At 45.5% G+C, this 24,435-nt stretch overlaps 6 protein-coding genes across 6 annotated transcripts; 2 read left to right on the plus strand and 4 right to left on the minus strand.

The window, feature by feature from the left end:
* Positions 1-285: 285 nt before the first annotated feature.
* Positions 286-3,125, minus strand: LOC129594057 (uncharacterized). Its single transcript, XM_055490604.1, has 3 exons — positions 2,356-3,125; positions 1,742-1,941; positions 286-1,030 (listed from the first exon to the last, which is right to left on the minus strand). Exons 1-3 carry the CDS (start codon positions 2,837-2,839, stop codon positions 338-340), a joined length of 1,377 nt encoding a protein of 458 aa, XP_055346579.1. The 5' UTR covers positions 2,840-3,125; the 3' UTR covers positions 286-337.
* Positions 3,126-3,240: 115 nt separating this feature from the next.
* Positions 3,241-6,482, minus strand: LOC129594059 (uncharacterized). The gene is made up of 3 exons (XM_055490606.1): positions 5,435-6,482; positions 4,183-4,788; positions 3,241-3,629 (listed from the first exon to the last, which is right to left on the minus strand). The coding sequence occupies exons 1-3, from the start codon at positions 5,743-5,745 to the stop codon at positions 3,482-3,484; spliced, it is 1,065 nt and encodes a 354-aa protein (XP_055346581.1). The 5' UTR covers positions 5,746-6,482; the 3' UTR covers positions 3,241-3,481.
* A 136-nt stretch (positions 6,483-6,618) lies between these two features.
* LOC129594058 (developmentally-regulated GTP-binding protein 2-like) lies at positions 6,619-10,789 on the minus strand. The gene is made up of 12 exons (XM_055490605.1): positions 10,010-10,789; positions 9,838-9,934; positions 9,640-9,728; positions 9,519-9,578; positions 9,361-9,462; positions 8,103-8,254; positions 7,723-7,984; positions 7,500-7,576; positions 7,352-7,440; positions 7,130-7,188; positions 6,951-7,004; positions 6,619-6,892 (listed from the first exon to the last, which is right to left on the minus strand). The coding sequence occupies exons 2-12, from the start codon at positions 9,899-9,901 to the stop codon at positions 6,806-6,808; spliced, it is 1,095 nt and encodes a 364-aa protein (XP_055346580.1). The 5' UTR covers positions 9,902-9,934; positions 10,010-10,789; the 3' UTR covers positions 6,619-6,805.
* LOC129594056 (uncharacterized) lies at positions 10,246-13,630 on the plus strand. Its single transcript, XM_055490603.1, has 4 exons — positions 10,246-10,623; positions 10,716-10,821; positions 11,567-12,149; positions 12,879-13,630. The coding sequence occupies exons 1-4, from the start codon at positions 10,443-10,445 to the stop codon at positions 13,395-13,397; spliced, it is 1,389 nt and encodes a 462-aa protein (XP_055346578.1). The 5' UTR covers positions 10,246-10,442; the 3' UTR covers positions 13,398-13,630.
* Positions 13,631-13,795: 165 nt separating this feature from the next.
* Positions 13,796-15,654, plus strand: LOC129594032 (uncharacterized). Its single transcript, XM_055490576.1, has 2 exons — positions 13,796-14,569; positions 14,626-15,654. Exons 1-2 carry the CDS (start codon positions 14,051-14,053, stop codon positions 15,652-15,654), a joined length of 1,548 nt encoding a protein of 515 aa, XP_055346551.1. The 5' UTR covers positions 13,796-14,050.
* Positions 15,655-18,326: 2,672 nt separating this feature from the next.
* On the minus strand, positions 18,327-20,594 carry LOC129594039 (platelet-activating factor acetylhydrolase IB subunit alpha2-like). Its single transcript, XM_055490585.1, has 4 exons — positions 20,372-20,594; positions 20,115-20,239; positions 19,672-19,794; positions 18,327-18,777 (listed from the first exon to the last, which is right to left on the minus strand). Exons 2-4 carry the CDS (start codon positions 20,235-20,237, stop codon positions 18,493-18,495), a joined length of 531 nt encoding a protein of 176 aa, XP_055346560.1. The 5' UTR covers positions 20,238-20,239; positions 20,372-20,594; the 3' UTR covers positions 18,327-18,492.
* Between the last annotated feature and the right edge of the window lie 3,841 nt (positions 20,595-24,435).

A 24,435-nucleotide genomic window follows, 5' to 3' on the forward strand; every position in this document is an offset into this window, starting at 1 on the left:
TTTTATTTTCCCTTTAATCGCCGAAAATATCCAGAAAAAATCACACAAAAATCGCAATTAGTTAACTGGCGTCTGCCGCAAAGCCGCCCGCCTGCGGGTGATGTATACATAAAAATAAATTGGATTTATTTAAAATTATTCAATAAAAAAATGTTCCAGGCGTTCGTTTGGTGGTGAATTTGTTGTTTATTTAAACACTGGAGTCTTTTAATTATTTGTGAAGGATTTTGAACGGTAAATAATTGTGCGAATAATTCTTTAAACACGCGGAGGAATTTACTGGTATTTTATTTTCCATTTAATCGCCAAAAAAAATCACACAAAAATTCGCAATTAATTAAACAGCGTCTGTCGCCACACCGCCCGCCTCGGGAGCGGCTTCCGCGGTTAATAAGGACGCGGCCCACTCGGGCAGCTCCGTCTGGTACTCGAACCCCGGCCCGGCGTACTTCCAGGCGTGCAAATCAATCCGGAGGTCCGCCGGCGGGTCGACGAACTCAATCCAGCACTCGGGACACTCCGCGTCCGCCCACTCCGTCTCCGGCAACCGCTCCCTCCTCGCGTACTTGACCCCCTTGAGCCCCTCATCCCGCTCGAGGTCCTCCGCGTCCTCCTCCCCCGGCACCTCCCCGTGTTCCCCAAAAAGCGGGGCGTCGGGTCCGTACATGGGATCATTGGGGATGGGGTGTCCCAGATGCTGCAGGTGCACCCGGATCTGGTGCGTCCGCCCCGTTAAGGGTTCGCACTGCACCAGGGAGGTGTCGCTGACCGGGTCGTGGGATAGCCGCCGGAAGTGGGTGCTGCAGAAGCGCGGGGAGCCGGCGACGACGCGGTTGAGGGCCGCGCGGGGGTTGACGGTCTCGATGGGGGCCTGGCAGGTCAGGGGGGTCGAAGGGAAGGCGCCGCGGACGCGGGCGAGGTACGTTTTGCGGATGGAGTGGTCGCGCAGGAGCAGGGAGAGCCGCAGGGACGCCGCGGGGGTCTTGGCTAGGATCATCAGGCCGGAGGTCAGCCGGTCCAGCCGGTTGATCTGAAACACGCGGCGGATGTAAATTTTGTGGAGAATTATTCAGAAAAATTTTTTATTACTAATAACTATTTTTTAATATTTTTCAGGAATTTATCCACGTTTGTTAGGAATTTATCCATATTTTCAGGAATTTATTCACATTTATTAGGAATTTATCCACATTTAATAAGAATTACCCAATAAATTTCTAACAAATAATAATTATTTCATTGGAATTTGTTAGGAATTTATCCACATTTATCAGGAATTACCCGATAAATTTCTAACAAATAATAATTATTTCACTGGAATTTGTTAGGAATTTATCCGCATTTATCAGGCTGCGTTAACCATAATTACCCGGATAATTTATATGTGTTGAATTAAAAATATTATACAAAGTAATAACTGTTTGGAAATAAAGTAATTATCTAAATGAATTATTTGCAGTTGACTGATATTAATAATTAATAATATTACCAGCAATTTAGCCAGAATTATTTTGAAAATTATTTAACATTCGTAAGGCTTTAAAAATCATGTAAAAGGGAAAGAAATTAGGGACGAAGGAAGAACGTTAGGAAATCATGGAAAAGAACTAAGGAAGAAACGGGTAACAAATCAGAAAAAAAGAAATTAGGGAAAATAAATAAATAAAAAAAATTGGAAAAAATCAGAGAAAGAGGGAAAAAAATTAGAAATCGATTGTGCTGGATGGGAAATGCATCTCACCAGTCGGAGGTTGTTGAGGCCCTTCTCCTTGGCCAGGATGTACATGAGGGTGTTGAGGCGGAAGCGGCCGCAGGGGTGCGCCGGGATGGACGCCGGCTTGTCCACCACCAGCAGCTCCGCCGTTTCGGCGATAATGCGGATAGGCTGCGCCGACACCGGCATCTCGTGCCGGTGCATGTAGTGCGCGATGAAATCACCGTCTGCAACAATCCAGGATTTATTCCATTCACTTTTCTATCGTTTCATTAATTTATTCATGAATTTGTGATTTATTTCGAAAATTAGAAATCAGTATGCTGCGTAAATGCCGATTTATTAACTGAATACAATCCAGCTGACTGTTAGTAGGAAATTCGGCTAATGTATGCTCATACAAGCAAAAATTAAAATATTATTTTACTAAAAAATTCCGATTTTAATTTAATTAATTACATAAGAATGATAACCAATTTAAATTTGCAAAATTATATCAAATTTTAATTTAATTCAGAAAATAAAATCGCAACTTTAATTTGAAAAATTCAATTGAATTCATTTTAAAAATCGCAAAAATTCGGAAAAATTAGGATAAAACCGATAAAAATTAGGACACGCATTACGCAATAAAAACCAACTTTTAATCCGATGTTCCTTGGTGACTTTGACGCCGTTGGCGAAGAGCGTCGGCGACTCCAGCCGTGCGTGCACCACTTCCTCATTCACAGCGAAGAACTCAGTAGCGAAGACGTCGCCCAACGTCCGGCCGAACCAGCGCTCTTTGGCGTGCGCCGTGAAGGTGAAGTAGTACGGGGCCACCTTGCGCAGTCCATTCTCGAAATAGTAGTTGATATGGCGGATGTTCTCCAGGTCCACCACGTCCGCCGTGGCCTTCCCGCGGCGTTTGCGCGGCGGCGGATGCGGAGCGGGACTGGGGTGGCGTTTGCGTGTGACGATAACTGAGGGGGTGCCTGTACTACTGTCAAGTACGTTGATTTCTTGGGGCTCTTCTTCCTGGAGCGTGGAGGCAGGGAGAGCGAGTGTCTGCGACATATTCCGACGGGAAAATGATCCTGATAGATAATTCCACGCGGTAAACAACCGCCCGCGTCCCGACAGCATCAAGCGTCAACGGGAGAACCGAGAGAACCGAAACCCCAAACACGGCGGACCGCTCAATTACCCTGTACCACGCGCTGCCTGTGTATAAAATTCAGCGTTCCTGCTGAAACGTGATTGCTGGTTAAGAATTAGACACGCAGGATTCTCGCTGTTATGTTCTACTTGGGGACTGTGAAACGTCAGAAAAAAAGGAAGAGAAAAAGGGAAGAGACAAAGACAGACAAGAAAACTGAAAACCGCAGAAAAACTCCCGAAGAAAATTTCCGAAAAAATTCGTGTTTCGATTTGACTGATTTAATTCTGGACAGTGCCATGTAACTGCCGCTCCGTGGTGGCTGGCAAATATTTTACAAGTGGCCGCACGCCTGGGGCGGACGGCCATTGGACACTATTTCACCACGCTGTTATTAGTGTTTTAATACGGATTTTTATGCGTTTTATTTTACGTAGGCCGTTTAATTTCTCAGCTACAGAAAAAAACATAGGAACTTGAAGAGGCGAGATTAATACGAATATTTGTGAATTTCTGATAAGGACGTTGCACACACAGTATTTGCAGGATAGAGGAACAAAAAAATAAGTTGATTAAATCAACAGCTGCCGGTTAATGACGTGGCTCCATCACACATTTTGATCGATTTTTCAAACGGAGTCGGCGACGTCAAAGTGGACGTCGCTGCAGTCGAGCAGCATGCGGCATAATTCGTGCTGCGTGCTGGGCCGCAGTGTCGCCACGTTGACCGCCGGCAGGTGGATGTCCTCGGCGAAGTCGCGGTACAGCGGCTCCTTCCTGCAACCGCCACTTAAATCGTTAAATTACATTTCAAAAATGTATTCTGAATTCAATAAAAAAATTAAATATGAATTAACTGCATTCAGTTCGAATTAAATCAATATTAAATTACGCCAGTTAAATAAAACCTAAATTTAATAAATAAAATAAATTCAGACAGCGGATAAATAACACTGGATTAAAATATAAAAAAAGGAAATTCAATTAAACGAAACCTGAATCACATTAAATTAAAAATCGGAATAAAACCAAATATCAATCGGGATCAAATTAAATTTCTGTTGCATTAAATACAGCTTCCACTAAGCTAAATTGGGATTAAACTGTGGATTTCCTCTAAATTAAATTTAAAATAAATACCAACTATTCTGAATGAAATTTCAATCAAATCAGGTTACTAAAAGGAAATTAAATCTCAGTTAAATTCAGATCAAATTAAAAATGGATAAAATATATTCAAGCCAATTTTAATTTCAAAAAAAAATTAAAAAATAAATAAAATTGTACTTAATTGTTTTTTCAAGACAGAAGAGTTGTACACGCCACTCACGCTCGCAGAACGAAGATGGCGGCCAGCGCCTCCTTCCGCGGCAGCCGCTGCAGATTGGCCTTCAACCGCTCCGTCTCCTCCTCGTCCAACGGCACGACACGCTCGTCCAGCAACTCCCACAGCCGCCGCCACCGCCCGATGCCCTTGACCCCCTCCAACTGCACCTCGCCGCGCTGCACCACCACGGAGCACGGCGTGGCCAGTCCGTAGCGGATCCCCGGGGTGGCTGGCTGCATGACGGCGCATTTAATCAGTCTGAGCGTCTCCAGCGACGCCGGCAGGCGGTTGACCAGCCAGCTCAGCCGCAGGAAGCAGTGCGACAGCGTCAGGTGGCGCAGCGTGGTGAAGGTGGCCGAGCGCGATTTGATCAAGTGCTCCAGGATCTGGCTGCTCCACAGTAGCTGGAATTCGCGGGGCTCGGCGATGTGCATGTCCAGGAGGCGTTTGGGGATGCCGCGGATGTGGAGGCGCGGCCCGGGCGGGAGCAGCAGCGACAGCATCTGCAGCTGCGGGCGGCTGGCCAGCGGCGGGATTTGGATCAAGTCGACGGTGATGGATTTGCTCAGGGCTTTCGTCTGCAGTAGATCGTTCCACCGCCGGCTCACCCTACAAATTTAACATTAAAATTAATTCAAGAAATAATAAAAAAAAACTCAACGAAATTTGTAAAAATTCAAAACGATTAGAAATGCTTGAATAAATAACTCAAAAATTATTTTTCCAAATTACAAAAATAAATCGAAAACAAAATTCGAAAAACTGTCAATATTTCCATAATTAAACTGAAAACATAAGACAATAACATATGTTAGAGAAAAATACCCACTATTCTGATAACTAACCATATGTCAATAAATAAACCAAAAATATAATTTTGCGTCATAAGGACGACATATAAATATCGCACACCAAAAGATTCATTATTAGTAATATATTAGTAATACATTATTTCAGCAAATAAACTCAGAAAATACAATAAAAAATAAAAACACAATATAATAAAAAATAAAAGCATTCTGTAAAAAATCCCAGAATGAAGGATGCTTCAATAACTAAATCGAAAAAATCAAATGCTAAATTTTCAAATGAATCGGATACCGAACACAAAAAGGTTAAAAAAATTCCGCAGAATTTCAATAAACAACCGGGGAAATGTTTTCGCACTACGTGGATATAAACGATCATAAATTCTCCAAATATTACAAAAAAATTGTTTTAAAAAAATTAAATCAGTTTAACAAACTGCACGTACTGGCGCAGTCGCAGCTGGGTGATAGCGTCCAAATAGGAGAAGATGCGCAGCAGCATCTCATCGGGCAGATCCGCGATGCCGGTGGTAAACACGCCGCAGGTACAGCGTTTGCACTGCGTGCGCCAATTCAGCTCCACCTCCTCGTCCAGTCCGCGCAGCCGCTCTAACAGCTGCGCGGAGAACTCGCGCTCCTGCCGCAGCATCCGCTCCAGCGTGGCTACGCGCTGGTCACCGCTCTCCCCACCGGAAGTGGCCGTTACACCACATCCACCCGTAGAAACACGCTGCATATTGATCGCCTCACTCTCCATCACCAAAAATAAATTCAAAATTTCCGTAATTATTATCCCGTCGCAATTTATTGCACAAGTTGTAGCCGAATTCCTGGGTTTCCAGGATGAGTAAAACTGGTATATATATATGTCGGGATCAACGAGAATCCCGTCTATATTCGAATCGGATTGATCGAATTCTGACGCATGGAGAAGTTGATCAAAGTCTGGATAATTCGCATCACATGCGCAGATGAAATCATCGGCTAATGGATTCTACATAAGTAATAAGCAGCCGGTCGCCACGGCCTCTCCTCTCTCTCCAACCTCACGCACAACCGACGCATGCACGCGCTGTCAAAGTGGTGTCTCTCTCCGGAGAGAGGACGCTAGCCACCATCGTGCCATCCCAAATAGACCGTCACAGTATCAGCCGGCAACAGCGCGCATTCCATATGCATACTGCTATGCTGATATACATACATACGTGTACACTATACAGTGTACATTACGCAACGGCCGCGGCAGTGTATATGACTGTACTGAACAAGACCTTGAACAGGCGCACCAACATACACCAGCGCCAGTCCAAACAATCGCATTTTTCCGGCAATTGTCAGTGAGTGTACAGTGCAGTATCGGTGGCAATGATTGTCATCGCGCTGTTTGTCTGCTGTTGATGAGTGCCGGCTAGCGAGTGTATCGCGTATCGACAATCAATACAGTGCCGACGTTGCCGAGATAACAGCAGCAGCGATACCCGGGCCGGGTTGTCGCTCTTGACTCATCCGGCCGGAAATGACGCCGACGGTCACCGTGCACCCGCCTTGTTTCGCGCTATATATCGACACAGCGCTGAGTCACAGCGGGATCGATTCCCTGCTCACAATTGTTCAGAAACGTTTCTCCTTAACCTCGGTTGTGCAGTTTAATAGTCAATGCGTTTCTGGTCAGTACAAAGGGCGAATTACACAAGAAATTAACTGGATGAAAATACAAAAATGACCTGGAGGCACACAAGTTGACAAACACACACAGTGGATACGACGAAAGACGGGATGCCGGGAAGACGGACGGGAGGAGGACGCTTCCGGGCTGGCTACTTCTTGATGACCTGGATGACGTCCTCGTCGTCCATGCGGTGCTGCAGACCGACGCGCTGCGGCGAGTATTTCGTGCTCGTTCCCTAAATTACAACCGGCTCATAATGTGCCACGATACAATATGGCAATTCTTTCACTCACCCACACCAAGGCGTACTTGACCTGCTCGGCCAGCGTCCGGTGCACCGCGTGACACTGCAAACAACACAATTTTGCAAAAAACTGAAGAAATTCACTGGGTAAAAACACAGCCAAAAGTAAATGCATAAAAATTAAGAGAAGAATTGTGAAGGAAAATAACAACCCTCAACACAACGTACCACGTGCTCCACCGTGGCGCCGCGGCGCAGGATAATGGCATCCGAGAAATCCGGGTGCTCTGTTTAACCAACAACAAATCAGCCATGGATTTGATTTCGGCAAAAAAAGAAAAACATTTAACGACATTACTCGTACTCAAATGATTTGAAATTCAGTAAATTTCATATATTTTGAAATTAACTCCAACGACAGCCGGGTGAACAACGCCTCGGCGCACTTACTTCCGGGCTTCTTGGTGTAGATGCGCATCATACTCAAATACAGCCACATCATCTCCAGCAGATAGTCCAGATTCAGCTGCATCTGCACACTACACACAGCCAATTGAATATCATAACCGAAAATGCTAAAATTCCACTATTTATTTACCTGATGACGACGGAGTTCGGCAGATGCGCCAAACGGTCTACTTCCTCCAGGGAAATATTATCGATTTTATTATACACCTACAAGATCAGTAATTCATTTTTTTCTGCAATTTAATTGCTAATTAAACTTAACTAAAATCATTAAACTAAATTTTCATTAAATTTAAATTCTAATTTAAATCAGAATAAATTCCAGAGGTGAGAAAATAGAAATTAATGCATACGTATAGGCAGGGCAGGTACTTCCGGTTGCCGTCAATCACATCGATAAACTCATCGGCCGAGCAGTCCTCGCGGAAGACCACCTCGGCGTTGAAGATCTTGTACTCGTGCAGAATCAGTTGCACCATCTTCTCGTCGATGCGCGTCAGCGTACACGTGGCGTTGAACTTGATGCCGCCGCTCTTCTGGATCTTGAAGTAGATCTTGGGTTTCTTCTTGTTCAACCGCAGTCCCACCGACTCCAACTCTGCCTCCAGCAGTCGCCTAATCACAAGAAAAATGATATAAAAAAATACAACTTCAAGAAGAAATCATAAACAAGCTGAAAAGAAACCTAAGAAAGCAAAAGAAAAAAAGCAGGAAAAAATAACGGATTGCTCACTTTTGCACCTCGCCCTTCAAGGCGTCCAGCATCATGACCACCATGTCGGCGGTGCGCGCCACGGCGATCACCTGCCGCCCGCGACCCTTGCCGTGCGCGGCGCCCTCGATGATCCCCGGCAGATCTAGCAGCTGGATGTTGGCGCCCTTGTACTACAACATCCACTCAATAAACTGAATAAAAATTCAATTTTTATTTGAAAACGAAATTATTTATGGGTGAGACTACAGGCACCCCTTTCACCCCCGTTTGCTATAGGCACCTCCTTTTGCACCCTGTTGTACTATAGGCACCCCTTTTCTATTACATAAATCTAGCACCCCGTTTTTCTCGCGGACTATACGCACTTGTTTCCTGTTTTCACTTTTTTCCCACAAGCCTGACAAAGATTTTCTAGCAGGTTTCATGGTTTACAAAGATTTTTTTGAAGATTTTTTTGACGATCTTTTTTAGGTCATTCACATAAAATTTGTACAGATACTAAGCACTCCAGCCGACAATGTGCCGGTTTGGCTGATTTGATAAATATTCTTGCATTTCTGAGGGTTATGATGGTAGTTTTTGTGACCTTTTGGGGCATCGGACACCACGATTTTAATATTCGCCCGGCATCTTTCTTAGGATTTTGGCTAGTACATGATTGACCATCCCTCTTCTTTTCTTTTGTCTAGTTCCACTTTATCGTCCTTGGTCATGTGTTGTTTTCGTGTGCAACGGGGTGCAGGAATTAGTTAATCGAAAAGGGGTGCCTATAGTCTAAGTGGGTGCGAAAGGGGGTGCCTATAGATAACGGGGGTGAAAGGGGGTGCCTATAGCCATTTCCATTATTTATTCGCCGGTAGCGGTTAAAATCCTAATTATCAAGCCAATATGGACAGCGTAGAGCACAACCGCCCGTAGCGCGCAGTTACGAACGCTGGGTCGTGATAAATAGAAATTTTTAAATTCTAACTGTGATGTAGTGTGTCAGCGCCTGCAATTGTTAATATTCGATTAAAATTAATTTTCATTTCTAAACTAAAATCGTTGCTAAAATTCGAACAAAATCACGGCGCACAGCTCAACCGCCCGTGGTGCGCAGTCACGAATCTGGTGTGATAATACAGAGTACAGGGCAACCGCCCACACTGCGCAGCTACAAGCACTAAGTCGCTCCCCGTAAATCAAAATCCGTATCGAAATCAGTCAGCGCACAGTCCAACCGCCCATCACGCACAGCTACATAACCTGAATTTTGAATTTTTTGCTTGCGACTTACGTCGATGACGCCAGGAATGCAGGTAAGCGTGGTGAACTCGTAGGAAGCGCACTCCGACGCCGTCTTCGTAACGGTGGAGAGGAGGGAAGATTTGCCCACCGACTGCAACACACCAGCATGAAGAAAACATGAACGAACAGGAAGAAACAGGCACGTACCGGGAATCCGATGAGCGCCACACGCGCATCCCCGCTCTTCATCACATCGAAGCCCTCACCCTGCGCAGCCATTTCCCCGTGGTTTGCAATGGATGGAAAAATGAAGGACAAAGTCCCCTACCTTCTCCTTCTTGCCGCCGCCGCCCTCCAGCAGCTGCTGACGATATTTGGCTAGTTTGGCTTTGAGCAGACCCAGGTGGTACTCCGTCGCTGTCAAAAATCGTAGTCAGTCGTTTGCACTCAATATCACTGTGCAGTTAGTAGATAGCGTAGTGCGTAATTTCGTGTTTAGTGGCAGCAGATCGACAGCCATCTCTACCTTTATTCTTCTGCGTGCGACTGATCTCCGCTTCGATATCGCTGATCTTCTCCAGAATCCCCATTTTCACTCAAGAGATCGGTTTGCCAAATGCAAACTGCAAACACAGCGCAGATCGCACGCTAGAACAAGCAGTCCGTGGATACAAATAATCCAGCAAATTATTTCTCACACAGTAGGGATGTTTATCCAAATTCGGAGATCCAAATCAGCCCGGTGAGTTCGAGAAATTCGATTCAAAAAATTAGAAACCGAATAAAAAAGGCAAACAACGCAAATGGTGCAGGTTCTGACATGAAATTCAGCTGCACAAGCGGAAGTGGTGGTGTCGCCGTGATAACCACCATAGGTCAAGATGGTTACGTTAGTGTAAAATTAATTCTGACAACGAAATTCACTGTTCGTTCGTTGCATTTTTCATCATTCTTGATTCTTATTATCTTTAATATCTTATAACATATTTCGTTATTTTCTGGATTATAAATGATGGGTTTTCAGTTTTCTACAGTTCCCGTGGATAATAAATAAATAAGCAGTGTAAAACATTGATCGGCGATCCTGTTATTCCGTCCCTCTGTACCTGCACTGGTGTTTCTTTCTCCGCGATGGAGTCTGCGCTGATGAGCGTGGCTCGTTGTTTTCCGCGAGCCAGGCCTCCGCTTTCCTTTCCTCCGCTGCAGCGCCTTCTCGTCCGTCACTATCCCCGCGCCGCGTCCGGCTCGCGTGCCCACCGCGAGGGCTGGTACGATGTCAGCCGGATGAGCCATCGCATCCACGATCCACGCTGTACGGCCGTGCTCGCTTCTCTTGAACATCTTGTGATTTTGGTTTGACAGTGTAGTATTGAGATGGTTGATCTCGGTTTGTCTGCTTGGCAGTGCAACCGTCACCGGCGGAATTCGGGGAGTATCTGCAGGAGGGCCTGATGGAGCAGATCCATCCGGAGGGATACCCGGGCCAGCTGATCGATGAACGATCCACCCGGTACATCCCTTATGAATTACGATTAATCCACTCATCGGCATTGATTTCTTCAAGCGATTCGGGTTGATTTTAATACTGTTGTTACAACAGTACTAAAATCAACCCGAATCGCTTGAAGAAATCAATGCCGATGGAGCTGCAGAAATCAATGCCGATGGGTTGCAAATATAACACTGGAGTGTTGTATTTGCAGTTGTTTATTTGACTGGTGTAGTACTTTACTGTTAAAAATCAAAAAGTTAGTGTTTTTGATTTTTCTTTCGAGAAAAGGCTGTTAGTTTGTCACACTGATTATTTTAGTTTTAATTATCCATCTTTTTTGTCCTGAATAAAAAAGAATTACTGTTATTAGTGGAAGCGAGTCTTGTGATTTTAATTACACAATTTATTGTCAAACTATTTTTAAAGTGATTATTGTGGTTTTAATTTTGGAATTGTTTTATTCTCCCTGCGGATTAAAAAGCAGTGTATTTTGTGAGCAGTGTGAATTTTGTTATTTCTAAGTATAATAAATATTTTTTTAAGTTTTTATCCGGGATAAGGAGCAGTAAAAAAATAACATCAATTTTTTATGATGATTATTTTGATTTTACTTATAATCAGGTTTTCTTATTTTCCCGGGAAAAGAAGGCAGTTAACTTATTGAAAGCGGTTATTTTAATTTTTAAATAAAAAATTTTCCAATTTTCCGGGATAAAAAGCGGTAAATTGCTGGGATTAACGTGGTGTTGTTGAAATTGTTCAGAGACCCGGCGGACGTGTTCCGCAGCCGGCAGCGCTACAAATACCTCATGTCCCTCCGCCCGCGCCACCCCTGCCTGTTAACCATCGCCGCCCGCGAACAAATCCGTTTTCTCCACAAACAGGACCCGCAGGAGTTCTCCGTGGAGCGTCTATCCGACTCCTTCCCCATCTCCCCCACGGATCTGCAGCGCCTCCTCTCCCTCCCGCCGCGCCGCTTCTCCCGCCCCGAATCCGACGCCGCGGAGGACGCCCGTGTCGCGCAGCGCTGGAAGGCGTTAAAAACCGGGAAGAAGTGGCGGGAGTGGGTGTCGGCGGAGCAGATGGAGCAGTTCCGGGCCGGGACGCTGCGGAAGGCGCATTTCAGCGGCAACGCGGCGCTCCCGCTGCCCCCGGTGGTGGAGCGGTACGTGCCCCCGCCCCCGGTGGACGGGCCGGTGAGTAGGCTGCTGAAGACGGTGATGGAGGAGAGGAAGCGGAAGGAGGTGGTTAGACCGGATGTGGAGGTGCTCGTCGGGAAGGAGCTGCTCGCGAAGAGCGGTAGTGTGACGGTTCGGGAGGATCCGCGCGCGTTACAGTCCATTTCGGTACGTTAATGAGAACATTCAGTTGATTCTGTAAGACTTTATGCTTGTTTATCGTTCGACGATTTTTCGACACTTTTATTCGTTATCACTACGTTTTATTGTAATTGTTTGCTTACTTTGTTTTCTGTATCGTTTCGTCTATTGTATTGATATGTGGTTAAATTGTATTTGTTTGACTCATTTCTCTGCGATTCCCTAAATTCATGTTGCGACAATTTTTAGCCACACAAAACACTTCCTTGAATTTGTATCTACATTTTATTTAATAATATTATGTCCTGTCAGTTATCAGTATACAGTTGTTTGCAGTTTTATGTAATTTTAATATGGCATTTTTATTTGTATTTATCTCGTATTTTAATTCCAGTTTTATATGATTTTTTTTTCTGTGTTTGATTGTTCGTATTTTTTGTTCGCACTGGAACTGCTTTTATTGAACTGCTTACCATTGTACGTTAAAAATTCTATTTCCAACAGCATTTTTCTTTGTAATTTATTTCTTCAATTTTGTATGGTTAATGATTTATGGGTTTTTCAATTCCTGGATTTTTCAGGCATGGGTGATTTTTATTTTATAATGATTTATAGTTTTTTCTGCGGTTTGGAATTGGAATTTATTTTACTCTTTTAACATGGTTTTTGTACTTAACAATAATTTTTTAACGTTTTAAAAATAATAATTCAGTGATTTTTCAACAGATAATAATTTAATATGTTTTTGGTGTGCAGGCGCAGCTGCGCTCCGAGACGCAGCGCGCCCCGGAGTACCAGCCAGTAGACGCCGGCTACATCCGGCCGCACCGCTTCCAGGGCGTCACCCTGACCCACGACCCGGCCCTGGGCGACGCGCTGATGGACCCCTCCGTCCCGGACATCCGCGTGCGTCGCGCCGCCGCCTCCCGCCACCAGCGCGCCACCTCCCACGCGGACTTCACCGGGAAGATGCTGCGGAAGCTGGAGACCCGCAGCCCGGAGGTGGGCGCCGCGTACCGCGCGTGGTTCCAGCAGCGCGAGCCCCACCCGGAGGTGGACGCCGCGCGGGAGGAGCGCCGGAAGGACGTCGAGGTCGAAACGCCCCACCGCCGCATCCAGAAATTCCGGAAAAATCCCGAAAAATCCGGGAAGGAGGAAACTGGGAGGATTGTCATCCCGGAGGGGAGAAAGGCCCCGGGGGCGACGTACCGTCGGGGCGACAGTTTCTATGATGAAGACGGGACGTTCTTATACCGCGTCCCGGGATTGGTCTGATTTTTTCGATTTATTTTCGGATTTTTTGCTGAATTTGTGATGTGTGTCAGCGCGATTGATGTGCCGGTTTGACCGGCGTTTGATTGCGGATGATTTTCGCTAAATGGGTAAACGACCCACCCAGTGATTACGGCGATTAATCGTCGCGATGTGCTCGCTTTCACCGCGTCGCCGGCAGGCATTTATGCTGTCAGCGCTTGTATCCGATTCATCAGGAAATCGGCTTTCGCTTTTCGCCTCACATTCATCAATTAAAGATTTTCGACGATATTCGCGTTGTGCATTACATCCGTACCGGCATTTTTTACAGTTCATTTATTACCGCAAAAAAATTATTTTATTATGCATTTGTTTTGCTGATCGATATAACGGATTATTCCTCAATATTTTAAAACAATTCACTTTAATCCAATTTTCAATGATTCGTACACGGAATATTTATCCAGAATTTATACACGGGATTTATTCATTTTCCAGGATGATTACTTAATTAAATCGGCCGCTTGTATTTTTTGCCGGTTTAAATTCATTAATAATCAGCCATTTATTTTGCAGCTTATTTTAATATTATTAATCGGCCGCTTATGTTTTTTTGCGGCTTATATTAATTATTATTCGGCCGCTTGTATTAATTGATATTTATTGATTTTATTATGGCGCTAATCAGCGCCGTCGACGCCCGTTACCTCCTAATGTTCCTGTTAAATATACCAAAATCCCGCTGCACATACCCGGCACCCAGCTACCCCTCCCAGTATTCCCAGTACGGCGGCGCCCCGCCCCCTTCCAACAGCGGCTTCCCGAGTTACTACTACAGCTTCAACGCTCCGCAGTGGGAATACCGCTCCCTGCCCGACCCGGCGCTGAGCTACGCCAACCAGAACTACCCGCCGCCCTTGGCGCTGTACACCGGGGCGTCTAATCAAGCCTACTCCGCCGCCTCCACGGCGCTGAACGCCCAGCGTCCGGGATACACCGTCCCGGCGTCCACGGCGGTGCTGCCACCGCCCCCGGGCCCCTATTACCCGCTGTCCCCGGCCGCGGCTAGTCGGTACCTCCTCCCGGGACCACCGCTGCCCGAACCGCCGGCGTACCCCGCGGGACCCCCGCCGTATCCCGTTCCCGAGGCGGACTACGCGTATCCCCGGGCGTCCCCCGGAAGTGGCGATATGGTGCGACTTTGCTGTTTTTTTTTTAACGAAGCGGTTTATAAATGCAGTTTATGCAGGTGGGAGCCGCTTCCGGGACTTCCGGTTGGGCGTCGACCCCCTCCAACGCCGGCTCGACCGATATCCTCTTCGACACGATGGCCGCCGAGCCCAACCCGGAGCAGGCGTCGATGGGGGAGCTGTTTTCGCGGCTGCACTGGAAAGCCCCGACGGCCAGCGTCCCCAGTCGCCCGGGGCGCAAGCGACCCTCCGCCTGGCTCTCCGACGCCCTGACCACGACGGAGGAGCCGATCGCGGCGTCCCCCGACCCGGAGACAACGACCACCGAAGCCTCTGTGGACGCGGTGACCACCGAGGAGACCTCCAACACCTCCGTCCCGACCTCCGGGATCCCCATCATCGAGCTCCCCACTCTGGCGACCCAGCTGACCAAATTTGAGACCGCCCTGCGCAACAGCAGCGTCCCGCGCAGCCTGGTCCAGAAACTGCACACCTTCCGCGTGGCCTTCACCGCGCGTCCGCAACTCTCCCCGACCAACGTCCGGAACCTCTCCGGAATCCTGGACGCCATCCTGTTAGTCGGGGGTCTCCCGCCGTCGCTTTCCCAAGCCACGAATAACCTCAAAAGCGGGCTGGACGCCTATTCGAGCTTCTCCAAGACCTCCGCCGTCGATCCCCTGTGGCAGAGCCTCCTGCAGTCGGCGTTGAATATGAACCTGGCGGAGATGCCGCCGGCCAGTATGAGCTTCGCCATGGCGCTGGTCCAGAGCATCCTGGCACGGATTGTCGACTGCCGGAGCAATCCGGGACAGTGCGACTTCGTCGGGAGCGGGGCGACGGCGGCGGCGGTGGTCGCCGGCCGCCGGAGGGCGGGATCGGGGGTGGCACCGGGGAAAATCAAGGTGTGGGGACTGCGAAAGAGCGCCGAGGCGCTGGATAGCGCGGTGACGCCGGAAGAGGGCGTGACGGCCGCGGAACAGCCGCAGCCGGTGGTGGTGCGGAAAAACGACGCCGTGGTCAGTACCGCCGGGGCGGCTGGCACGGCGACAGGCGGGCAAAACGGGCGGAATGTGGTTATTGTCATGTAGTTGGCGGTTACCTTAAATTCTTAATACACAGCGCACAGTCTGGTTTTAAAAACTGTTGTAGAATTTTAGCCCATTTAATTCCGAGAATAGATGATAACCAATGATGCCCGATTATTGAAGTGACGGGATTCAAGTTGATTACTGAATAAATATGGCGAACAAGCCACTTTACTATTTGTGTTTTACATACCATCACTATTTGCGCACATATGCTGCACAAGGTAAAACGAGTATGATTATAATATTTCTTGTAAAGAAAATAAACCAACAAATACGGCTGAATATTCGCTCGCATAAATGACCTTTGTGAACGATTAATGTTTTGCGGGCGCCAGTCGGACCGCGAACTGCAATAAAAGGTTGTTGATGTTTTATCATTCCATTATGGTACAACAAAATTAACAACTAATTCCCAGAAAAAATACAACGGATCGATGGCGCGCTCTAGGAGGTGTGATTACATGGTAAAGGTCACGGATGCCGGCTGCTAATCAACAACCGTCTCTCCAGACAGATCCCAAAACTGCTCGCGTGATGGTAGCTGAGATGATGGCTGACTCTCTTGACTAACCTACTGTTATGTGACGTACAGTCACCTATGTATACCGTTGCGTTGACCGGTTTACAAGTGTTCATGCAATTGTTGTGAACTATCTTGACGTACCCTGGTTGTTCGTGTCCCAAGACGTCGGTTTTCTATGCTTATTTCTCAGCGCTATGCTGAAGTGATGATTGAACGAATAAGTATCTATCGTGATGGTATACAGAAACGACCATTAAGGGAAATGTCCCGCTACAAAAAGATACGCTCTTTTACAGCAAACTTTCAGGAAGATCGGATAATAACCAGATTTTTGGTACACAACAATGCATTTAAACTTTTCACCCATTTCAGTACACGATATCTCGACAACCGGATGTTGCGCACGGAAACGGTTTTCAGCCAATGTATACAAATCATATAGCTTTAGAATGATATAAGTTATTACAAAAATTAATAGTGATTTGAAGTGCGCGCAAGCGAAAGTTTTAGTGTATGTATCCCATTTTTAGCGTTTCGTTAAACGCGGTTGTATGATGTATCTGTACATCTGATCTGCAATGCAGTGCATATTTCTTGCAACTGCTCCTTTTGAAGAGCTTTCAGTCCAGCGATAATATCGTCTACATTTGCACCCTTTTGTAGGTGTATGGGCTAATGCCAGCCGTTAAAGAATGCGCAATGTTCACGAGAATAAATAAGTTTGACGCTGATTTTACAATGTGATAATGCTTAGCTCAGTTGTACACTAGCACGCGAATAGCGGCAGTAAATGTATGAATGACCTTTGAACTGTATGGTCTTTTTATATGAGAAACTTGCACCGGCAAAATGCACAAATCGGATTTCAGCGGCGGTTTCTTGTATGTACACGATGGCTTAATAAACGCGATAAACTGATGTACTAAGCGTTTTCCGCGGCGATAGCAATCGCCGATATACACAGTCATAAGAAACAACCGCTGAAGTGTGACTCGCACCGCTCGCGGGTGCATTTGTTGGGCTTGTGCTGGCGCTAGCTTTCGTCTAAGACGCGCCACTGCACGCGGCGGTACCAGCAAAATCTGCTTACTAATGTACTCGTCTATGCACCAGCTTGTCGAGAAATCATAGGCGCATGAATACAGCGTAGAATGCAGATTTATGGGTTGCGCCAAGCCGCCAAGCTCCATACCAGAAGGCTGAAGCAGGCGGTGGTCAGAAGGAAGCCGCTCAAAAACCCGGCGTTAGCTTATCGATGTAACGTCTGTGACGACATCGTCACTAGTCGCACCGCACGACCATTAGTCACCGGAAGTCTACGTGCAGGTATGCCCTGCACATTCCTGCGCGGTCATATGGCATCACGCTGACCGCATATTAAATCGTCATGCCGTCATGCACTCTGTCATTGGCTTGTCGCCACACCAGCCCCACCCATGGCAGCCGAGCCCATCCGGACCAGGACCATATATAAAGCACCCCTCCACACCGTACCAGACAGTAGTCTGACAGCAGTCTACCAGCAGACTCTCAGTCGACTCCCAGGCTACACCTGGATTACCTAGCATTAGCAATGTTATTGTGGGCATTGGGTTATATTGAATAAAGATCACTGTATTACGGGTGCGTTGCCTAATCGTTATAGGGACACATAGGTAACACGTAAAGGTCATCGTCGACCTGCACAGGTGTAGCACAGATGCGCTTACAGGAGAACTCTATACTGCGACACGTCTCAGGAAACAGGTCGGGTAAATGTTTTTTAGATCAGAACAGAGCGGTCAGCCAGACCGTGGGCAGCAAATCGTGAAGCACGTTTTACGGACTTCGCGATCAGGAATTTATTGGTCAGCAGGATTGCCTCCTTAGAGAACCTGGATCAGCGACCACTGATTTTTTGTCGGAGGAAAACTGCGGCCAGAGAATTAACGTGCTGCAGCTGACCGTGTCGTTAAAATCTTTCAGACGCTGACCACGGACCACTACTTCGAGAGCAGTGCAGAACAGTGTAGTAGAGACGGGATCGGTATCCGTCGATCGGAGGAATTAGTACTCTCCCAGCCTGTCTGATTTCGATGCGGCCAGTTAGTAACGGGTTAAGTGTATTTTGATCTCTCACAAAACAATCAATAAAATGTTGCTTCGCCTTTTAATTTACATTTGTACAGAAAGGTTAAGACAAGCAGCAACAGAACGGATCACATGCGATGATGCGAACATGAAAGCAGAAGCAGTGTGCATCAGATTATAACAAAAGCAGTTCACCACAAATTCAATGGAAATAGTACAAAACACCTGGCGGAATAGCAATGCACTTATATTGTATGGCAATGTATGCTATCGTTTCGTGCTTGGTTTCGAACAGCTTCGTCTAGCAGCACAAAGAGCGGAGAGAATGCTTTTTCATAGGCAATATGCGAGAAATGCAAATAGTCCGGCAAATCAGTCCGGCTGATCTGGCCGTTCCCATCCACAAATCCGGGATCCAAGTTGATCACACGGATGTTGGTCTCTTCCTTCAGTCGTTCCCGTAGGAGCTCATTCACTGCTTTATTCTTCTCCCTGTATACGGACGGTCCCGGGCCTTTCGGAAATAATTCCTAAACCAAGCACATATTACTGATAACGAAAATTAACAAGACCTTTCAAATTAATTTTTTATCAGATACGTGATAACCAGGTCTTTAAAGCAGAGATTAAAATAGTAGGGTAGAAATTTAAAAATACACACTCCCCCATACCCCCAGGGGGACTGCCCCTGGGAACTCGGGGTGGGGTAAGTTGAATTTCTTATTAAGCAGCTATGGATAAAGAATCTTTTCGCGCGAAGCCGACGAGCTATTTTCATGAAAGACGCATGGAATACTATTTTGCTGGAGTTTTAATTTGTGCCAAGTTTCACTTTACTAACGGCAATAAAACAACGAGGAGATATCTTGAGCAACGTGTAATACACGTACGTAAATTTGCAGGTCAACACCGATTCTCGTTAAATGAACCGGTTATTGCTGTTCATAGAGGTTGTTTTCAATTGATTTATTCCCAAGGTACTCGTACAGAAAACAGAAAACCTGACCCATGTTCTAAATTTCAATTAGGACCGTCGCGAATTATTACTGGTGAGAGGGATTTTTATGGAATATTTAGTGCGCGATTACCACTGTATCCAAGTGGGACGTTTAATGATACTAGTTTCGCGCGAAGCGCGAAGCCGACGGCAGATGTTGCCCTAAAAATTAAGAAATTCCATTTGAAATACACATTTTAATTCAAATTTTATATTTGACAGACCCCTCTAACGTTTTCTCAACGGATTTCTACTTTTTTAATCTTGCACATTCGAGAAGTTAATAATACACAGAACACATTTAATAATACACAAACTGTGTAATAATACACACTATTTTAACCTATGCTTTAAAGTTTAAAGTAGGAATTTAGCTTACAACACTGGTTAAAATGTAGCGCGTTGTAGAGCGGAAAAAGCAGCTTACAATCACAAATATTTGCGTGGACGGCTGACGATCGCGAAGCGCTTGGATGATCTTCTCGATCATACCGGCAATGTGATCCGGAGTGTTCTGGATATTATTCGTTCCGATCAGAAGAACGATCGCCTAAAGAATTTCGTAGTGTCCATCAGGTGAACATACAGTCATATTTTGCCGTCATTCTCATCAGAAAAACCTAAGAAACCTAAAGATAACCTAAGAAAGCCTAAGAATAACCTAAGAAAACCTAAGAAAACCTAAGAAACCTAAAAAACCAAAGAATAACCTAAGAATAACCAAGTACGAATTAGACCCGTATAAGTGTACGTTCCACCAATTTGAGTTCGTCGTTCACCGGCTGATAGCATAAATACCGCACTGGAGCCAAAATAACACAAACACGATTCTGTACATGTTTGCGCTTCGCTCGAATTAAAAATGTGTACCTTGGCATGGAAATTATCTATGGCCGCAATTCTCCACTGACAACTCCCTGCAGTAGTTCCTCCACAGTCAGTCCATCCATCCCCAAATTTAAACAGCGAAAGGACGATACGAACTTGGACCATATCTGTAACATTTCACTTCTTACATTCACCACCCAACACAAAACTGGAAAGTGTTTTGATTAGCTCGCTAATACCAATTATCACCACTTCCGTGAGAAAGAATTATGTGCGCCACAGGTGCGTCTCAGGCTTACCGGAGCATACTGTAGGCGGTTAATCAAGCTATCTCCCAAGAAAATGACTTCAGGATTGTCATCCATTGAATAAGCTCTGCTGTTAGATATCCGGCACAAAACCTTCTTACCCTAATTCAATACAATTCAGCTTAAAAACCAGAATAAACTGCTTGAACGTTATGAAACTGGCTATTTTCAACTACTATTTTAATCTTTCCAGCATTAACGGTGTTATCGAAAAAGCGCAGACTATGTATCGGTAAGTTTACAGTCCATATATATGATACCGCATAAACAAGTTTGTGAACGTATTTGTGCATTTCACGGTCATACGATGTCATAATGATAAGCTATCATAAGTACGTACTTCTACGAACAATTTTTGTTTCTTATCCGAAAGAGTGTTCGGGCCGTAGAACAGGACATATAACTGCGACAACACTTGCAGTCTGTTTTATTTGAATAAAAGTAGTTCCAGTAGGGGCAATGATTCATCCCACGGGAAAGATAAGCAACGCTGCCGCTCCCACCACGTACAACAGAGTTCGATAAACGGTAAAACCGTTAGGCAATTGCGCGCGACGGTGCATATGCTGTAGTTAAAAAACCGCGAACGACGCGATTATGGGAATGGGACCAAGCATTATACGTACGGGAAGTGACCCGGTACATGGCGCGGACCTAAATATCCTGATTCGTGTACATTCTCGAAAACTGTACCCTTTGCGCCATCCCAGATACTTTTTTCCGCCGTTTTATTAAGGGAAGTGGCCCGGTACATGGTACCAAATTCGTGTACATGCACGGAAACTTTCACTTTCGCGCACTCCCATACACATTTTTGTTTCGATTCACAGCATTCTGTAGCCAGATGATTTGTATACGCTGGCGAGAAAACCGTATGTGCGCGCAACATCCGGTTCAAGAGTTATTGCTGTTACAAAATTCCAAAAAGTTTAAATGCATTCAGGTGTACCAAAAGTCTCATTATGGACCGATCTCCCTCAAATTTTGCACGTAAATGCGCATAACCACGAAGAACGTTTTTACACCGATCCACTGTTCTAACATTTTTCTCAAATTTTAAAATGAATTTCAAAAATTTCAAAATTCATTTTAAAATTGAAAAAAAATCATGGAAGACTGGATCGGTGTAAGAACGATCTTCAGGGTCATGTCCATTTACGTGCAAAATTTGAAGGAAATCGGTCCATAATGAGACTTTTGGTACACCTGAATGCATTTAAACTTTTTGGAATTTTCTTACAGCCATAACTCTTGAACCGGATGTTGCGCGCACAAACGGTTTTCACGCCAGTGTATACAATTCATCTGGCCACAGAATACCATAAACCGAAACAAAAATATGTTTGGGAGTGCGCTAAAGTGAAAGTTTCCGTGCATGTACACGAATTTGGTACCATGTACCGGGCCACTTCCCTTAAGCATTCCGCCGACGAATAATTTGCAGACATTGGTGTGAAACCCGTTTGCGCGCGCAACACTCGGTTCGCGAGTTATGGATGAAATGAAATTCCAAAAGTTTCAACGCACAAGGTGTACCGGAAGTCTCATTGTCGAGCGATCTTATACTCGTACAGTATTAACTTGTGAAATGCACGTGTACTACGTCTCAATTGATAATATAATTACTTCGTGGAGTATCTCTAGTAAAGAAAAGAAATTAAACAAAATTAATAATGGTACAAGCAAAATTAACTATGATATCCAAAACAATACAACGGTCGATGGCGTTCTGGAGTAGAAAGCGTGATTATATGGTAAAGGTCACGGATGCCGGTGGCTAATGAGTGATCACTCTAGGCAGATCTCGCAGATCCCTAAAGTGCTCGAGTAAAGGCAGCTGAGATAATGACTAATTCTCCGGACCAATCTACAGGGTTGCTCTGCTATCAGATCTCCCGCAGTCCCCTAAGGCAGTGTTCGTTCGTGCAAACTCTGGTTTATGCTCGTGACTGTGCCAGCCGACTGGGCGCTTTGATTAAAATGTAGCATGCGCAGTCTGGGTCTGTTCTCACGTATTCCGCCCCACGAACCGTCTTCTTTTCGAAGGTGTTCACGAAGCAAACTAAAGCAGGCCTGAGGCCACTCGCTTTGAGGTGACGTCGCGTCACCGCGTCACAATCGAGGTCGAAATGCTGCGTTAACTGGATTGCCTAACTTGTTGTAACTGTAACCGGATGTGACGGTACAGGAATAATTTAAATATAGAATCGTGGCAGCAACAGGTTTGGGCCGCTGTTAAGGAAAACGGCCCGGAAACACATGGCAATAAAATCGAGAGTGAACCAATATCAACATTCATAGCATTTTTTTCCAATTTTAAAATGAATTTCATAAGTTTTAAAATTTATTTCAAAATTATGGCAAAGTGCCAAGAAGCTGAAATTGGTTCACTTTCGACTTCATGGCCATGTGTTTTTTAGAGCAAGGTTTCAAGAAGATCGGGTAATAACGAGACTTTTGCTACATACACAACAATGCATTTAAACTTTTCCCCAATTTATTCTGCTACATCTCGGCAACTGGATGTTACGCGCGTTTAAACGGTTTTCAGAATAATGTATACAAACCATTTATCTTTAGAATGACATAAAGTACTAGAAAAAAGGGATTCGAAGTGCGCGAAAGCGAAAGTCTTAGTGTATCCATCCATTTTTGAGACTATGTACCGGGCCATTTTCCTTAAGCGTGAGGATTACCTACTAGCCTCACAGGACAAGTCCAAGTAGAATAGACGGTGACGTGGGGCCGAGTGATACTGTAAAGATCATTCATTATTTTCCGTTAACGGAAGCTGGTGGCTGCTGTTGGGCCAGCTGTGCATGTGGATCTGTAATTCCCAGGCGCCACATCGGCGAGCTTGAACATCAGCGCCATGTCCAGCAACATGTGGGACTTGTTGCGGCTTGTATACCAGCCGCCGCAGTTTACTGGCACTGATGGAGCCCCTCTTGCTTATAGCTGTATGTGCTAGCTATGCACATTTCGTTGCTATTTTTACTGCATCTCATTATGCCGATACTTATAAACAACACCAGGAACGTATAATTTCGCGAAGGACATACTTTCCGGGAAGAGGGGATCGGTGGTGGCGTGTATGCTGGCCGGGACGCCGGCAGAATATACTTTTTGGAGAGGTGGGGCGCGCGCAGCAGGCTCAACCAGACGCGGACCGTGCCGAAGCTTCAGCCTTGCTGACCACTCAACACTACAAAATTTGTACAGATTAAACTTGGAATGAGATAGCTTATGTCGCAATTATCGTAGGATGAAAAATAATTGGAAAATATGTAAAATATTTATATGGAAACCAATTTTGATCGAGGACAATAATATCCTTTGTTCAGTAATCAGTAGGCTTGGTCGGTAGATACAGTACTCGTACTCTAGTAGTGTGAATTTTTCGATTTTTTGATAATTTTTTGATTTTTGATTCAGTCGGCAGCAAGAAGTATGTAGTGATAACGAGCAACAGAGATTACGTTGTCCTACTCACTGAACATTAGTAACAGCAATAGAGGGTCCTGTAATTTCCGTTTACACAGCAGCCCTAATTAGTGATACCTAAGCACTGATATGGCCTTTGGGTTGGCTCTTTCTGAATATCGATTGTTTCCGGATAACTGTTCCCAAAAAAATTTTTTGCCAGAGATATTAAGCATCTAATTTACCCGGGATGTCGTTCTACCCGGTACTAGGTAGTTAACATTTTTTGTGTATTGGCAATAGCCACCAACAAAATAAAAACCAGCCCTCGCGGTCACACTGTTTGTGGTAAGGGGAGGTAAGGCCGGTGGTAAATTGAGGATCTCGGACAATGGCGACCGTTCCCTTTATCTAGACATGGCAGCTTCTGCACAGTTCTGTTAGTTTACAGCTGGTGCATTAGCGTTGTGTAGGACACTGATAACGGTTCTGCTCTTATCTGGTCCACGCCACTAACACTAAGATAATATCCCTTCCCTAAAACTTTAGCTTCCGTTCACTCTACAGGCCTGATCGACGGTCAGTATATTTCCTGTAACACAGTAGGTCTGGTTAGTGGATAGTGTAACCCT

Source organism: Paramacrobiotus metropolitanus, unplaced genomic scaffold (assembly GCF_019649055.1).
Source record: "Paramacrobiotus metropolitanus isolate TYO unplaced genomic scaffold, Prichtersi_v1.0 Parri_scaffold0000065, whole genome shotgun sequence".
In the NCBI taxonomy this organism is placed as follows: domain Eukaryota; kingdom Metazoa; phylum Tardigrada; class Eutardigrada; order Parachela; family Macrobiotidae; genus Paramacrobiotus; species Paramacrobiotus metropolitanus.

Bases quoted from the DNA above. Each gene is read 5' to 3' on its own strand.
- LOC129594057 (XM_055490604.1), bottom strand. From the start codon at position 2,839: ATGCTGTCGGGACGCGGGCGGTTGTTTACCGCGTGGAATTATCTATCA. The intron at 1,942-2,355 runs GTTGGTTTTTAT...GGATTGTTGCAG, and splicing joins CAAGGAACATCGGATTAAAA to ACGGTGATTTCATCGCGCAC. The intron at 1,031-1,741 runs GTGAGATGCATT...CGCGTGTTTCAG, and splicing joins GCCTCAACAACCTCCGACTG to ATCAACCGGCTGGACCGGCT.
- LOC129594059 (XM_055490606.1), bottom strand. From the start codon at position 5,745: ATGGAGAGTGAGGCGATCAATATGCAGCGTGTTTCTACGGGTGGATGT. The intron at 4,789-5,434 runs GTACGTGCAGTT...TTAAATTTGTAG, and splicing joins ACCCAGCTGCGACTGCGCCA to GGTGAGCCGGCGGTGGAACG. The intron at 3,630-4,182 runs GTGAGTGGCGTG...TGGCGGTTGCAG, and splicing joins GCCATCTTCGTTCTGCGAGC to GAAGGAGCCGCTGTACCGCG.
- LOC129594058 (XM_055490605.1), bottom strand. From the start codon at position 9,901: ATGGGGATTCTGGAGAAGATCAGCGATATCGAAGCGGAGATCAGTCGC. The intron at 9,729-9,837 runs GTAGAGATGGCT...GATTTTTGACAG, and splicing joins TCGCACGCAGAAGAATAAAG to CGACGGAGTACCACCTGGGT. The intron at 7,577-7,722 runs GTATGCATTAAT...CTGATCTTGTAG, and splicing joins AGTACCTGCCCTGCCTATAC to GTGTATAATAAAATCGATAA.
- LOC129594056 (XM_055490603.1), top strand. From the start codon at position 10,443: ATGGAGTCTGCGCTGATGAGCGTGGCTCGTTGTTTTCCGCGAGCCAGG. The intron at 10,624-10,715 runs GTACGGCCGTGC...TCTGCTTGGCAG, and splicing joins TCGCATCCACGATCCACGCT to TGCAACCGTCACCGGCGGAA. The intron at 10,822-11,566 runs GTACATCCCTTA...GAAATTGTTCAG, and splicing joins ATCGATGAACGATCCACCCG to AGACCCGGCGGACGTGTTCC.
- LOC129594032 (XM_055490576.1), top strand. From the start codon at position 14,051: ATGGCGCTAATCAGCGCCGTCGACGCCCGTTACCTCCTAATGTTCCTG. The intron at 14,570-14,625 runs GTGCGACTTTGC...CAGTTTATGCAG, and splicing joins CCCCCGGAAGTGGCGATATG to GTGGGAGCCGCTTCCGGGAC.
- LOC129594039 (XM_055490585.1), bottom strand. From the start codon at position 20,237: ATGGTCCAAGTTCGTATCGTCCTTTCGCTGTTTAAATTTGGGGATGGA. The intron at 19,795-20,114 runs GTACACATTTTT...GAAATTCTTTAG, and splicing joins TAGATAATTTCCATGCCAAG to GCGATCGTTCTTCTGATCGG. The intron at 18,778-19,671 runs GTAAGCTGCTTT...TGCTTGGTTTAG, and splicing joins CCACGCAAATATTTGTGATT to GAATTATTTCCGAAAGGCCC.